The sequence below is a fragment of the Diadema antillarum genome, unplaced genomic scaffold, assembly GCF_040938485.1.
Source record: "Diadema antillarum isolate AM-2024a unplaced genomic scaffold, OU_Dant_1.0 seq00000041_RagTag, whole genome shotgun sequence".
Taxonomy (NCBI): Eukaryota; Metazoa; Echinodermata; class Echinoidea; order Diadematoida; family Diadematidae; genus Diadema; species Diadema antillarum.
In genome coordinates this window covers 2487247-2504803 of record NW_027271153.1, presented here as the reverse complement: position 1 = coordinate 2504803, position 17557 = coordinate 2487247, and the positions used below count along the sequence as shown (strand labels likewise).

The 17557-nt window shown below is 40.8% G+C and overlaps 1 protein-coding gene across 1 annotated transcript in view; it reads left to right on the top strand.

The window, feature by feature from the left end:
* Positions 1 to 525: 525 nt before the first annotated feature.
* LOC139725456 (uncharacterized) overlaps positions 526 to 17557 on the top strand; it is a 36384-nt gene continuing 19352 nt past the window's right edge. Inside the window, exons 1-2 of the mRNA XM_071636531.1 lie at positions 526 to 965; positions 9480 to 9729. Coding sequence (XP_071492632.1) covers positions 9481 to 9729 — 249 coding nt within the window. The 5' untranslated portion in view covers positions 526 to 965; position 9480. The remainder of the gene's footprint in view (positions 966 to 9479; positions 9730 to 17557) is intronic.

The window sequence follows — 17557 nt, the reverse complement described above, 5'->3', positions numbered from 1 at the left end:
GGCTTCTGATTTAATGGAAATGTAGGGGTCTTTTTTTTCATTTTTTTAAACTCAGGTTTGAATTCTGTTATAAACAACGTCATTGCCAAATAATGATCAATTGATCTAAACGAAAGAAAAACAGTGACGAAATTGTTGAAATTGCACCCAAATGTAGCTGGAAGGTAACTTTTTTTAAAGGACAATTGAAATCTTGGCATCTCCGGAATACCGTAAAAATGTTTACCACTGTTTCAGCTCCTATCAGAAAACTAGACAAGATTGCACACACCGATACTCCTTTCACATTTTTTTCTAGTATGCATTGATTCTGCAATAAATGATAACGTTCTGTGTCATAACTACCCCCGGGAATGACACATTGTTCATCGTGATATTGAAATACATTTTCTGTTACGGAGATGTCATCCTTGTCAAAAATGTAGGGCATATCATTTCCACAGGGAATTTCAAGCTTTATTTTTCATTAATATTGTTTGAAAGGTCGCTTTACCACTTGAGAAGGTTGCATTCGCAGAGTTAAGATTATTTGGCCTCAACCATCAACGAACACATCCATGGTCCTGCATTTCACTTCTTTGTTACCTTCAGATCTGGCGTTGAGTCTGACGCAAGCGTTTCGGCAAAATCAGTACAAATTGAGTACAAATTGCAGCACCGAAATAAAACAAAAACACAACTATAAACAAACAAAGGAAGATTTTACTCCAGAGAATTGATCTTATTGCTCGTCATTAAACTGTTTTGTTTGGTTCATCCTGACATGAATACCATTTTTTTATGTATGTAATTTTACTCACCACAGCACGACAATGCTTCCACTGGCGCCATAATTTTGAAAGGAAAAACGACAATCCAACAACTGCAAGATTGCCTCGCTCGATGATCATCTATATCAGAGATATTCCCTCTCATCTGCTGTTGACTATTCTCCTTGAATTCGTCGAGCAATCATCCTGATGCAGGTGGGGTTAACCTGTGCACACATTTATTTATTTATTTTTTTTTTGTGGTCGAAATCATGATTCATTTCGCGTATGTTTCCTGCCGAAGTACAAATTATCACTTATTGGAATTGCGCAGGCGACATGTATGAAACATTAGGCGTTCATACTACTACTACTACTGATAAAAAAAAGAACAAAAACAGCCACATGAAGTCTGAATACAGAGAAAGTTAATATCACGTTGCGAATTTCAGTGTGCTGTTCGATGTATTGAAAACATATTCTACCTGTGACCTGCTTGACATTCATTTATTTGCATTCGAGAGTGCGGAATCCATGCTTTGATTACACTTTATTAACTTTTAACAAATAATATATCTATCTATACACTTATGTATGTATATATCTGTATCTCGAACTGCATACAGAGAGTGTGTACGTGTGTCTGTCTGTGTGTGTGTGTGTGTGTGTGAGAGAGAGAGAGAGATCTGCATTTTTATATAAACTAATTTATCTTGCTATGTATCGACCTGCAAGAGGATGGTTTGAATGGTGACGGTAAGTAAGTCTCCCAGAAGTCTCCCTTCAGGGGGGTGTTTCATAAAGCTGCTCGTAAAGTTACGAGTGACTTACGAGCGACTGGTGATCAGTTCTTGTGCTGAATGATGGAAATTCTGATAGATAAGTATAGCACATCAGAACTGATCACCAGTCGCTCGTAAGTTGTTCGTAACTTTACGAACAGCTTTATGAAACAGGGCCCAGGTGTGATTGTGATTGAACCACTTGACAATATCATTATTATCCATAAAGAAAATAAAATACCCTGACATCATCTGTCATCATATTCTATCGATACGAAGTGAATACTCCGAGATCCTTTAAGAAAATTTTTCATCATTCCACTCGAATTGGCGTGGGCATATGAAGACATTTTGACACCGATGGTAATATGGAAGCGCGCAACCCTTTATGGAGACTTACGACGAGGGGTGCAAAATGTTGAGTGGTAATCAAGAACCAATATACTACGATGTTCATCACCACCTTTTCGTGATATTGAAGCTAGCTCAGGTCAACTTCACTTGATACGGAAAGGGGAGTCGCTCTTATTGACTTCGTAGTCTCGTGTTATACTTCGTCAGTGAGAGTGGTCTAATCTTGTATTGGATGCTATACTGCAAGAAAACACACTCCCAAACGCGCAAACAAACATGAGGATGTAAAATTTAAACAGTAGAATACATACATAATACATACGTACATGCATACACCTTCAAACAGACGCACATTATATTTATGTAGCCTCTGTGTGTATTTTGGTGTTGCCATGTGCTTACTTTAAGTACTGAAATTGGCAATCGAGAGGAAATTCTCGAATTCAACTATTACACTGTCCTCAGTTTAGGACAAACGCTTTTTGGAATGTCACAAACCTTTACTTTTTGTATCAGCATCCATCAAAATAGTCGAAAAGGAAAGCGGAGGATAATAGGAGAATTCCCAACAATACCTGCAAACATTGAAAAAAAAAAGAAACAATGACAACAAAAGGTTTACGACGTATTGGCTGGGAATGTTAACTATGACTTTATTTGACCTTGAACTTCGTCAGGCCATTATCGGAATTGGAGGATTTTTTTTTCATTCTGGCTGAATAGTGATAGAGCAAAGCGTGCCATAGAAACTGACTGCTGAAGATTGCCAGTGAGATGCGGAAAAGATTGGATGAACTACGTATACGCGCTTCTTTAATGAACCGCGGCGTCAAACGCAGCGACTGGTTTAGTGGACCTGATTTTGCGGTACCGATTAGTTCGTAGAATTCACGCCAACACCGAGTTATGTCAAGGGGGGGGGGGGGGGTGGTGGTGAAGAAGTAAACTCTGTCTAATCAGCGAAAATGCGTCTCCTCGAAGGAGATCGCGGACAAACAAGGATTCTGTACAGAAGTGGTGTTGGCTGTTTGGTGACTTTTGTATGTTTGCCCGCGAAAATGTGGAAGTGTGGACAGACGGAATGCTCTAGCTCCTGGCCGCTCTCTGCACAAGCATTCATTCATCAAACACGACATGGGATCCCGGAGGGCGATTTGTCATTGTCAGGGTCTCGAAGTGGCCGAATGTTTGCTAGTAATCTCCTGACAAGGTGCCGGGCATTTTAAGGTGGAAGAATAAAACAAAAACATGAAGGGGGGGGGGGGATCGTTGGGGAGAGAGAATCTATGAATATACAGGCACAAAAGAAAGGCTTGAAGAGATAAAACAATAGCAATAAGAATATTTTTGACTAATGGTAAGTATATATAGGAAGGAGAAGAAAAATGTAGAAGACGAGAAGAAAAGATAAACGATAAAGACAGTATCAGAAAAGAAGAACTGATAAAAGACAAGAGGACTGAGAAAAAGAGAAGTATAAACGAAGGAGAAGACAAAAAGCAATCAGAAGCAAAGTTTGTAAGAGATGGAGTAAGAGAAAGAGCTGAGAAAGAAGTAGGCGAAGGCAAAGCAGAGAAAGAAGAAAGGTCAGGAAATGAATAAGGAGAAAACGAGAAAACACGAGATTCAGTAAAGGAAGTAGGATGAGGATATTGATGAAGAAACACAAGTCGAAGAAGACGATGAAGAAGAAGAAGAGAAGAAGGATGACAAAAAAAAAGAAATGTAAGAAGGAAAATGGCAAGGCAACAGGGTCTCACTATCAATCAGGGGAAGATGAATCCGTTGTTGGACTACCTCTTCAGGACTCCTCGGCAATACATCTCAGGTTTCTGGCTCGCTGACATCGAGTGCTTTTTTGGGAGGTCTCTTGGTCAATATCGTCCCGTCGCAAAGATAAAGTGCATCGTGGTCAGCATGCCCTGACAGGGGCGATATTTGCAGCTCAAACATCTCCAGATCCCTCCTTTCTCTCTCTTTCTCTCTCTCTCTCCCTTTCTCTCTCAAACTCTCTCTTTCTTTATTTGTCACCTCTTTTCTTTCACGTTTTATCTTTTCCTTGTATTGAGGATATGGGTTCTGTGGCAGGGAAAAAGGCCAACGCGATAAGGGGAACTGATTGGAAAGGAGTATACTCGTATAAGTCCTGTGTTTTTGTACCGCGGAGTATGATTATACCCATGGCGCCATCACACAAAGAGAAATATATATAGTGGATTTAATCATCCCCTCTATTTTTTTTTTATTTCCCCCGATGCGCCCGGCAGTCTTTGATGGTAATTTGTTTTTCAAACTTGATCCATATAGAGCACGCACACTGTAGCATATGAATGTAACCACCACCCGTTTGGCACAAGATGATTTAGGTGAGCGTCGCGTACGAAACAGCGTTGTATGAAAGTAAGACGGATTCACACGCGATTGACTTTGTCAGGTATAGAGTAGCAAACAACATATCCAAATCAGGTACATGTATCTCTCTCTTCTCTCTCCCTCTCTCTCTCTCCTTCTCTCTCTCTTTATACATATATATATATATATATATATATATATATATATATATATATATATATATATATATGTATACACATTTTCAAATGACATTTCATTCCCTATTCGCTCATGTATACACCGGTACCTTTTACATCCCGCCGGAATAGCGGCGCTTTACGTATGAAGGCGGAACAGAGTTGAAATTTAACGAGTTTGTTCGGTGTCACTTTGAAGATGAGTCGCAAGAGACTGTGGACTCAATTTAGTTCGTTGGTCTTATACGCCTTCAACCGTGAAAGTGCTCGTGTACGTGACTTGTCAAGCAGAAAGTGGCCAATATGCTTTTGGATTTGTTTTTCCTGTCTGATGCAACGCCCCATGAGCATACTAGATTGCGTTTTGGGAGGACATATACATGTATCTTGTGATGTATTATAACATTTGTTATTCTAAGGTGTGCATAAAGTTGATTACGTGAACTGCAATGAATTTTTAACCTAGATCAGGTTATTAAATCATGCAAGGAGTTTTTAGAGGGATTATAGTGGTTGTCCAGCATAACCACATCAATTGGAATCAGGCTTACACTGTCACTGCGTTATTGTCCAGCTCCTTACATATCTGCGACACTCCCTGGGGTGCATGTCGTATTCACGAGCTCGACACGCACGAGTCATACAGACTACGAGTCATATTGCCCACGAGTCAAACAGCCCACGAGTCATACAAACCACGAATCATATTGCTCACGTGTTATACAGCCCACGAGTTACAAAGCTCACGAGTCACACAGCCCATTAGCTAGACATTAAGTGAACTAGGGCCACGAGGGCCATCAACTAAAATTGGCCAAGGAACTATACGGTGCACGGGCTTGACGCTGGGCAAAAAAGGCCCGTGTGTGCATTACTGTAAAGCATATCAGAAAAGTATACCAGAAGAACATTATGTAGGTAGGTTTTGCGCTTTATAGATTGATAAATTACATAATGAGATTGGTGTATAGGTCATCGGAAGTCCCGGGATTCAATGACATCATCACTTTCTCCAATTTGCATAGTTGTAGTATGTGGTGTAACTGACACTAATCTTTCCTGAAAACATATGAAACTTGTAAACTCCATAATGTTCTTATTTACATAATGCATGTATGATTTTGATAAAACCTTGATTATCAATTTCGTCAGTGTTTAATCTCTTTACAGAATCCAGTGCGAACAAATTTTACTTTGAGAGCAAATTCATGAAAAAAAAATCCCAACAACATACGAGTGAGGGAAATGAAGTGTTGGCATGGATTGAAGAATTTCATTAACGGAAATGATGAATAAGGAATGATGGTAACTTTATACCTGTTCTTCACTGGACCCAAAGAAAAGAAAACCGATATGATGTTGGAACTCAAATGAGGCGTGAAATATGGCGGAGATTCCTTTTTCTCTCTCCTTCACTGATGAGTAAGATTAATTTTCTGACCGAAAAATGTGAAGCACACAAGAACTGGGCCACGGCCCAATAAGTATGGGGGTCTTGGGTGCAGGATTAACCGGGTTTCTAGATCGGTGCGCAAGGAGTGGGCACAGTGATTTGTCAATACTCGTGGCGCGGAATATTAACGGACATCATCCCGTCCCGCAGCGTGCGCAAATAGCCCTGTCTGGACAGCAGATAGTGCGACGGCACCGCGAAACCGTTAGCGTGCTACATACAGCCAGACCATGAATAGCTGGATACTCGTCTGGGGACGTTGTTGGGGTGGGGGTGGGGGGGGGGGGGTGGGGTGGAGGGGTGGGGTGATAGAAAGAGTTGGAAAGAAGAGGAGGAACAGGAGTAGCAGGATGAAGATTGCTATACTAGTAGTAGGAGAAGGTATAGGAGAAGGAGAGGAAAAAGAAGAAGAGGCGATGGATGAGGGTAAGTGATTGATTCATAGAGTTTCACGTCACTGGGCCCGAAACTGTTTTTTTTCCCATACGTCTCAAGTTTTACATTTGATTGAACGTCATCTGAATCCTATTTATAATGTCTCTCCCTTTTTCCCGCTCCTTTTTTTCTCCGTCTTTTTGTTCTGCAGACATATTACTCTTTGATATACATTTTCATGTGACTCGATATTTATATGCAAACATATAACGCACACATATAGCGAGGGTGATAAATGATGCACATGAAAGGCAAAACAGAGATTAGAGGAGGAGATCAAATATTTTGGAGAGGAGACAGAGGATCAGGAAGAGCCTATGAGGACGCCTGCATGTATTTAACCAAGGAGCTTCATGATTTAACACAGAATCCGAATGTGTCTGATTCTCCGAACGTTTCGTAGTGCGATGCGAGTCCTGTACAAACAAACGCCGACTACGGCGTGCAAGGGGGGAAGCCGTGTTGATTACGGGACACTATTGCTACACGTCAAATCAGAAGTCGTGGGGCGTGTATTGTAGTAGAAAGGCTTTACTACGACTCGCCTGTAGACCATGTGATCAGTTTTAGCCATTAAAGGGAAAGTCGACTTTGTTTAACCCTTTGCCTCTGACATAATACTCAAACCCGTGCTCCTTTCAAAGCAGTCAAAATGTTGTTTGGTGTGACAAAAGTATCAGTCTGAGTGGTATTACATGTATAGGCACCCTACACCTTCATTACCTGTGATAGCAGCGTAAATGTAACCCTCATGCTGTGAAAATAGCACCAAAAGAGTAGAATTAGGATTGATCTCAGTAAAGTAGCACTGATAGTAGTGCAAATTTGTGATTTAACCATAAGTCTTGGTTTAAACTCAATTTGAATTTCATTGTGAAATATCTTCGCCTTCGAGCTGAAAAGGGGGGGGGGTGCTATCAAAACAGTTTAACTTTTTTTCTCGTGATACAGACCAAGTAGAATTAATACAAATCAAGTATGTTTTCAAAATTATGAAGAGGAGTAATCAGATTTCCAGTGGTTTACAATAAAGAAGTGGATGTCTTGCCGTTTGTTTAATTCACTTCAGTTTCGTAGAGTTAATGCTCATTTAGATCAACTAACTTGGAGAAACTTTGCTTTAAAAAAAGGAAATGCGAAGCTCAGGAAGCAATATAGGCCTACATAGTAAAACAATTTACTACCGACATTTTGTAACCTCTCTCTGCACACAAGAAAGGTGATTGAATTGATATTAATATTTAAAATTTTGTGTATGCTACTCCATTTTTTTAAACATATGGCATTCCATTGGAAAGTTATGACAATTAATATGATGGAAAATATACGTATACATACAGGCGATTTCTGACAGTAACGGTGAGTAAACGTCACTTAGTAAATGTTGTCCAACAAGGAAGATTTCAAACCAGTCTTAACGTTTGCTCGCAAGAAACCGTATACACTCATCTGATGGACTGATGATGTATTTGCTTGCGTAACAAGATCCTCGACGCCTTTCGACGTTTTAATACGTCAGTTGGTGCAGAACCCCAAGGGTGCAGATTAAGCAGGACATGAAAACATTAGGAAATGAATGCTGATTACGCAAACCTGCCCAAAGCAAAACATCTCATGCCCTGCCAGTTCGACTTTCTTACTCATGTTATTGTAACATTTCTCTTCTGCGTGTGTCCACTTGCCGATCACGATGACATTAATTCGATAGATTGCTGAACACTATCCCGACGTGCTGCTCGCCTCAAGATTTGTTCAGTCCCACATATGTCACTCGATGTGGTTGTCAACGCCTAATATCATGCCTCGTCGATCGAACAGTTGAGCACGCTCTAGTAGAAATGTAATTCGGTTAAGATGTCGTCTCCCCTCGAAAGCTCATTTATATGGTCTGCTTGTATGACATACAGTCCGCCACGTTTGTGTCAGCATTAGGGTTTACCGCACAGAAGAATGTGTTTGCACACGAGACAATAAAACAAATGTAAGGGATCGGATAACATATGAGCAATATCGGTCAAGCAAAAAAAAATGTTCTCACCACCTCGGCGATGTCACTGAACTTTCAGATTCCGAGCTGTTTGTGGTCAAGTGTTCTGTTCGAAACTTTCAACAAAAAAAAAAAGGGGGGGGGGTGTTCGGAAGGGCTTTCAATATTCATCCACTCTCCCGCGTCTACTTCTTTGATTTTGTCTCTGTTTTCAACATCATTTTGCTCTATAATTTCACATATCTGTCAGATGTGCCGACAAGGGCCAATCAGAACAGGTATGAGATCTATAGCATTCTGGCAAAGATGGCCGATTTGTGATGGTTTTCGAAACGTAATATAAGTTTTCTAGGGCATAATGTCCAGGGGCCAGTTATCGGTGGCTGATATTGTGGACTGACGGTAATCCGGATGGAATGACATATTTATATGCTTGTGGTCGGGAAATATGGTATATCTGAAGAAGAAATATTTCTAATGATCTTTTACCATAAAGTCCTGGGGCAGAAAGCATCATCTTGGCATTATGAAATTGGTTCCTCTGGTTTTCTGAGCACAAATTATGCATTAGAAAAGGATTAGATGGAAGTAGGTATACTCATGATATTTGCACAAGATCAGAAAAAAAAACCCAACAACAACAAAGAGACCCAAACCAACTTGCCAGTGTGAAAGAGAATGAGTTAACTTTAGTATTCTTTTAATGTGGTGCCTCTCTAGAATCACTGAGTTAAATGAAATAAGGAATTACGGGGCATTCAAAATATACTGCACCCAAACAGATTAAATGTGTAAACAGTTTCCGACATTTATTAAAATAACAAGGACCTGCAGCGTGTCATATTATCACTGTTGGAGAAAGGAACAAACGAACAGACAAAAACCAGTTGATTAATGAAACCAAACACGGCATTGATTAGAATTTGTATGTTTCTCCTCTAATTTAGCTCTTCTTTCAAGGATGACTACGTAACACATTAATCGTGACATGTCGAGTGTATATCATGTCAGTTAATTTCAGTGAGATGGGAGATCTGTCTACACTTAGAGTGTACACTATCATACTCTTATTTCACAATGATGAATAAACAACTCCTATCTACAAAGTAGATAACGGTCTATATATCTTTTGAACAAAACTGTCATCAGTTACATTGCTACTATCTATATTCACATTGTGCACCACCACAGAATGAGTTCGAAAAAAGCGTCTTCGACAACAACGACAACGACGACGGCTATGACGTCGCTGTCCGACGACCAGTACGACGACCTCGTCGAGAGGAAGGGTGTCTACCCACACTACTCATCCACGGCGGCCTACGTGCTAGGTACACTGCAGATCGTCGGTGCCATAGTGTCAATCATATTGGGAATAGTGTCCATCGCGCTGAAGACACTTTTCTACTTCTATCTGGAGCCACTCTGGGCCGGTGTTGCAGTGAGTGTTGCCATTTCAAATCATTATTAATCGAAATGTACAAGTCATTATGATGTGGGACCATGCAGAATGCTTGAGAGCGGCTGTCAAGAGAGATTCCATCTAGCCTTTTGTCAAGGCCCTCTCGCTGTTACGGGTGAGCGAAGCGAGCCCAGCCGAGCGCGACAGTGCTATACCCCACTCGGTTGGGCTCTCTTCACCATACAGCGAGAGGGCCTTGACAAAAAGCTTTTCTAGCTTCCATCCGGAGCCACTTTATACTGGTGCTTTTTTGAGTGTGTGTATGTGTGTGTGTGTGTGTGTGTGTGTGTTGTTTTTTATCTGCGCGCTTGTGTTCGTGTGTTTTGTAGGGGGTGATGTGTGTGTGAAAGGAATGGGCGTGTGTGATGGTGTACGTGTGTTTGTAGGTGTGTGTTGTGCGAATGTCTCTCTGTGTGTGTATGAGTATTTTAAATAGATTAATTGATATCTTAAGAAAACATGAATAAAAGAATGCGATGAGCTTAAAACACTAATTTTGTCTCGTGTCATCTCCAGATTAAATCTTTGATATAAAGCATTTAGGTAAATAGAGATACGCAGTCCCGGGCCAAAATGAGTTAATCAAGGGCAGAATCGATTCAGTTCTAGATGCAGATGACTGTTAAACAGAACATCTTCGTGCTGAGACTCTTGACCTGTTTTTGGCCCTTCTGATCAGAAATGGCTTTTTCAAACATTTTCTGTCACATTATGGGATACTTGTCGTTTTTATATTGACTTAGTTAGGACCGGCAGACATTAGGTCACGAGGCTTTGTACTTTTAATCAATCATCGTAAACAAACAAACAAAACGAAAACAACAATCTAACAACTGTATTAATGACCTGTTTACCATTTATCTGCAGAGGCATGCTTGCATCGGAAGGTTAACGCAACACGTTCATTTCGTGCATGGGCAGGTAGATGGAGCAAGCAAAAAGTGTCAGTTGCTCTCACCCAATATGCAACCGCCTACAGTCTTGTCCTTGTCCGAGTACTACATTATTTTGAGGGTATATTGACCAGAATGTATAATATTAGGGTCCCAACAGACAAGCTGCATGAAAGCGAGACGAGCGACTGGGCGATAGATGAGAATTTCTTTAAGGTCAGAGCTCCGGAAGCTATTGCCCTGATTTGGTAAGCCTAGATAATTTTTCACAGATCTTTTTTTTCCCCTCGCTTTAATTTGCGGCTGTCGGGATCGAGAGGGCAAGGGATAGATTCAAGTTTCTTTGCGTTCCATAAAAGAAGGTTGTTTATGATCTTCGGTTAGCTGTCTCTGGGCGTATTAGAATGAAAAAAAGCGCAGAAAGAGAAAGGGCAGGGGGTAAGAAAGAGGAGCAAAAGGTTCAATAATAGTTACGAATAATGGGACAATCAGTTGATGAAAAGAGGGAAAACTGATTAATTCTAAGGGTAAGCAGGGAAGGAGCAAGTACAATTTTTTCCCGTCGATCTAAATTCACTGTTATCTTCAAATTTGTAGACAGTTTGGAGAGTAAATGAAAAGAGTGATAATGAAATAAAATCTTAACTCACATCTTCTTTTGAACTACTTTCACTTCATCAACTCTACTTAATGCTCACAAACAAAAAAGTAACTATGACTGCACATTATTGTTACTACTACTTCTACTACTACTACTACTACTACTACTACTACTACTACTTCTACTCGCAGTACTGTTATCATTAGTATTTTGGCATAACTTCGAGTCTGTTCGGGAAGGTAGACCAAAGGTATGACTACACTCACCACTCCATAACTTCATATATAGGCCTACTGATAGGTGCATTAGCTATTAAACAGTCAAACCTGTCTATGGCGGCTACCAAAGGGAGACGGCAAAAATGGCCGTTAAAGACAGGTTCCTTAACGTTCCTTTTTCTTTCGAGGGAATTGCTTTGAATGGCCGTATACAGCAGGTTTGACTGTACTTCGCTCCTGGAGCTGTAGTACTACTTTTGTACCACAGACTACTATATAGTCACAGAGGTTGCTTTTTAGATTTGCCGCAGACAATTGTGTGGTCTAGTCAAGACTATGGACGAAGGGCCTTTTGGAACTGATAGACGAATTTTCTACGGTGACATTCACCATTCTCCCTCTCTCCCTCTCGATCTATCTCTCCCTCGCCTTCTCTCTTTCTCTTCTCTTTCAGTCTGTTCGTTTGTATGTCATGTCTATATCTGTCTTTCTCTTTCCCTCTTTTATACGAGTTGATAATACATATTGTCTAGACGAACTCTGTATGGTATCGTTAATCTCTCCGGATCTTTTTCCGTCTGGCTGTCTGCTGTAAAAGGGCGCTTCATTTTCACCCTCTAATGATGGCGAACATTGGGCTCCGTTCCGCCGTCTGATGAATTCTTACATTTGCTGGAAAATTTCGCGCGAAATGAAGGCTGGCTTACTGAGCGGATGTTCGTCCACAAACAAGCGCAGACACCCGAATGTTTATGTTTATCTAGGAAGATCAGTCTGGGCAAAACCTGAAGTTGTTAAAAGAAAGAAATACGCCATATCTCAAGACGAAGTTTTCTTAATGTTTCGTATTGATTCTGTCCAAACTTGTTGTCTGATACTTACCCAATATATCATGCTGTCCAAAACTGCACTTTGCTGCCGTCGTGCGTGTGTAATTTCACATGTGACAAGAGGCTTTGTATTGGACATTCTTTATGAAGAATGTAAACTCTATTACGAAAATAGCTCCCAAGGAGGCTGTTGACTCCACAGCGCTATTAAATGCTCGGCGTCTAAGTGCCTGCCTAGGCTTACATCCATGTCAAGCAAGGTATACGCGGTCAAACATACTAGAGAGCATCTTAAAAAAAAAGGCAGGCATTTTTTTTTTTGTAACAACGTGAACTCTATTACGAAAGTAGTTCCCGAGGAGGTTATTGACTCCACATCGCTCTAATGCTCGGCAAGTAAGTGCCTGCCTAGGCTACCATGTCAAGCAAGGTACGCGGTCAAACATGCAAGATGTTGCAAAAGCTGAGTCGGCCGGAAAGGGGGTTCAAGAAAACATGGCTACATGCACGACGGCACCTGCGAGGAATGCAAAAACCAACGACAACTAAAATAGGTATATCACCGGTTGAAGAACGAGTGAGGGTTGTCTAAAAAATGCGATTCCTACACCGCTGTGTCATTTAAGAGTGTGTTTCTTTACTAGAGTTCGATCTTCTCTTGACGTGATGAGATTTCAAATCAATATGCATTCGGGTCTTATACTGGACGTGGACTTTGGAAGCTTGATACTACCAAGCATGAAATGGGCGAGGCTTCTCGAATTTTTCTTTTCGAACTAATGGAACGAAATGAATGAAAACGAAATAATTCTACCAAGTCAATTGAAGCTGTTGCATAAAAGATAGATATAAAAATGTTAATAAAGGAAAAAACGGTTCGTATTCAAACACCTCTCACACGCACCCATCCTCAGCAACATTCACACGAATAAAAATAATACCCGCACTCAAATACACAGATAAGATTACGATACATTTCCGCGCGTGTTTGAGTGCCTTCATCTACTATACGTGGCATGCGTGTGTGTGCGTGTGCTTGTATTTGTCTCGTGTGAATAGACCGAGTGTTAAACACGAGTGTTTGAAATCAGCATGGGTATATTATGTAAAAGGAATGGGGTCACTTAACCCTCATTTTGTAGTGTAGTAGGTTATGCCTCAAATAGGAGATAAAGGATGCAAGACACAGTAAAATGATAATCTCACCTCGTAAATACAGGATGGAATCTTACTCTGAAAAGATGGACTCTTTGTTTTGATTCAAGAACTATCAAAGGGCAGATTAGATTGGAGAGAAGGGGAGACAGCACAGTGTCACAAAAACTTGATACAAATTACGAAAAGGAAGAAGCAGTATACTGTAAAAGTGGATATTTTCGCGTGACTAATTTTTCGCGCTTGGCCTGGTCGGAAGAGTTTCGCGTGTTTTTAATTCCGCGGAATCAAGACATCACGCACAGGCACATATGGCAAGCAAAAATATTCGCGTGCTTTTATTTTCGCGCTTGTTTCTGGTTGCGCGAAATGCGCGAAAATTTGAACACCGCGAAAATTTCCACTTTTACAGTACAACGTAAAGTGTATGCTATCCTGTCTCCGTCGACATCTGACAATTCGGTTTAGCTGCCAGCAAACCTCACAAAAGGGGCTTCTGCGTCTTCTTCAGCAGTCCCCAATTTTATTCATTTATTTTCCTTCGCGTACAAATCAGATGCGATCTATTTTCATCCTCGACAACAAGCAATTTGAAACACTTTTCAGCGAATTCTTGGGAAGATTGCTCGGTGTGGAGATTCATAATGCTCCCTCGGCAAGACATTTTAGTCAGAATAAACACAAATACACACACACACACACACACACACACAAGCATACACCATCTCACGCTCCCACACATACACACACACACACGCACGCACGCGCGCACACAAATCACACAGTTGATTTCCCACGTCTTCGAGAAACAATCAAACCAATTTATCAACATCATCTAAGAGAGAATGTGTGTATCACTCCAAGAAGGAAAGCGTGGGGCTAAAGTGGGCGGCGTGAGTGGGGGAAGGGGTGGGATGGAGGTATGTTTGGTGTGACGAAATCTGACAGACGGTTGTCCCATAAAGACAATAAGGCGACTAAAAAAATGCTGTGGCGTTGCACGTCATTGGTTCTATACACTGCTCACGCTCATGAATCAGGAGGGAAAAAAATCAAGCCTCCACGATGAAAAGTAATCGATGTGAAATTTTATTGAAAATGAACAGTTATGCGCATGCCTATATAAGCGGATAAAAAAAGACATAAATCATATAAAGTCAAACAACTAGCCAATTACGCAAGCAATTTTCACTTGGTCAATTACATGATGAATGATTTTTTTTTTGTCTTCTGTTTGTTTTGTTTGTTTGTTCATTTTCCATCTGAGAAGATGGCTGGATAGCCCATTCAGTTATGCTAAGCTTGTCTTCCATGTGATGGGGTCCAGTTGGATGTGAGGCGGGACCACTTCACCGGGTTAAACACCCTGCTCTTTGCGATGAATGAATGAAGCGGGATCTTTTACGTGCATGAGTTGTTACTCTCTCATACACGGGACCTCCATTTTATGTCCTATCCGAGGGACAGAGTGTTTTTCCTCTTGCTAAGAGGGGACGGTATGATTACACACAACATTGCTCAGTCCAGACTCGGGTTCGAACCCGGGCCGCTTTGGTCGGAGGCAGACGCGCTACCGACTGAGCCAGCTCACCGCCCACAATGATTAACCCCTATTGGCTCAGGTACTTATTCTAAACTCAACTTGTACAGTTTTTCTTTTTCAGTAGCATTCAGTAAGCCATATATGGACTAGACGTACTTGCAAAGTTAACAAACTTTACCATGTGGCACGCCTGAAGAAGGTCATGGTGACACAGTGACAGAGGATATTAAGTAATCTCTATTCAGTTAACAATTAGTTTCCACAAATAGTAATGCGCCAATTGCCCAGGAAAACACTACAGCGCAAGTCATGACCGATCACAGAAATCGCAACAAACGGACTTGAAAACGCCCTTATTAGAGTTAATGGTATTTGACGTAGACCTGGTACACGGTATGGCAAATCCACTCTGAATGATTAAAAAGTAATTTCGTTATTATATTAGAACAAAATACTGGTCAAATTGTAATAGGCAAGTACCACTGATCTGTGTTGTAGAAATCTGCGTCTTTTAGCTGTAAATTCAAACAACATAAACAATGAACAATGCAATTGCATTCAAAATATTATAAACCCTTCTTTTCGCATCGACGTCTGCGCCACCTCATACGCAGTGCCCCATCATTATTTTTTAAAGTGTGTGAACGACGTAAATTTGACACGTTTTCCCTTTTCTCTGCAAATTACTTTCTTTTCCCTTTCTGAGATTCAAATGAGTATCTGCAGTCTATTACATAGTAACTTTAGCGTCATTGATCCACACTGGAAACTGGACTTATAGGGATCAGCTCTACCCTCGCCCACAACTCCCCAGTTCCCATATACACAATATTGTGATTGTGATGATACTTTGCGATGACACCGGAATATTGATAACAGTCGGAGTTGCACTGGCATGTAATCTATCCAACCTCCTACAATGCTACAATGTAGGCGCCCCCTTCAAACATAACAAAAACAAAAACTGTCACATGCACGCACACACGCACACACACACACACACACATACACACACACACACACATAAACACTCATACACATGCATCTACAAACGCACACACACGCACTCACTGAACAAACTCCAAAACCACTTTGGACAGAGCTGATCAGGACTACTCACCGGAAACTCACGGCGTGGTGCCAACTCATGTCAAGACGTTCATTATAGCGTAACGTCCATTGACTGAGCCTTGGGGCTCCCTGAGCCAGATATGTCACTTCTTTTCGGTCGCGGAGATTCCCCCGGTGACAGCAATGGATAAAGATTGTTTGAATATCTATGGATTTCAAAACAACAACAACAACAACAACAACAACAACAACAACAACAACAACAACAACACAAGGAAAAAAAGAACATGTCTTCGACATTCTTCATCATCACGAGAGGTTGTTTTTTTTTCTTTCTTCACAATTTTGATAAACCGTTTCAGCGCTATCTTTACTCGTGGTGCGTTCAAAACGCTTGTCTTTAAATGAAATGTTATTCATAGGATATTTAGCAGACGACATCTTACGGGGTCTGCATATTCTAGACAGGGATATAAATGTGGTACGTCTATATACAAATGCGTGTGATACATGGATGTTTACCAGAATCAAGGCTCTGTGGTCATTGGTGGTCGTTTTCCTACAAGATCTATTATTATTCTATAACGACAACGATTGATGAGCCTCAGGAATATCTTGGAATCCAATTATCCTTTATATCGCATGATGAAATATTTCTTCAAGTGTTTTTTGATGGAAACTGATGCGTGGTGTTTGGAGATCGATAGGTGAAGGTTGGTGGTAAACATGATGACAGGTAGCCGGACCAAATTCATCAATTTAGCCGTAGACTACAAGGTTTGAAATACACGGCAATGAGTCTTTGATCGATAGTTTTGTTTGCTTCTCGTAAGGATCTTTTTTTTTTCTTTCGGATGACACACTAAATCATGTCCGTGAAAGCTTATATCCACTCAAGATGCATGCTGCCGGCTAAACCATGATAGAACTCAGTTCGTATCTATCAACAGGATTAAGCCATGTGGAGAATCGAGAGCAAAAATTCATAGATGTTTTTGTTTGCTTCATAATGATTATTATGGAAGCTTTGAGTTCTTGATACTGATGTGGCTCCCCGTTGGGATTGTTAAGTCCCTTCCCAGGATAAGACATGTGACCTTTTGGTATTTGATGAACTCTTACTTGGTATTTTGTGCCAGTATCTGGGACGAACTTGTTTCCTTTTCCGTCAGTTTTGTTCAAATATAGAATCCTCCGACATACTTCATGAAATCCACTGAGGGACGCTGATGACACATTCATATCAGCATAAGATAACTGCGTAGAAAAAGCCTAATCCCATTCCACCGATGCTTTGCTTCTGCTTGCAAGCGGACGCTTAGCCAAAACGAATCCTTTTCACTAATGAATGACTAAACATACAAATATGTACAGTGGCGGATGCTTTATGCTTAGTACGTTTTGCCTCTAACAGCAGCATTCATGAATCAATACATAACAGACAGCTATCGACATCAGAGTAGAGTGTAAAGCAAAGAGTTGTCAAGCTTATCTTT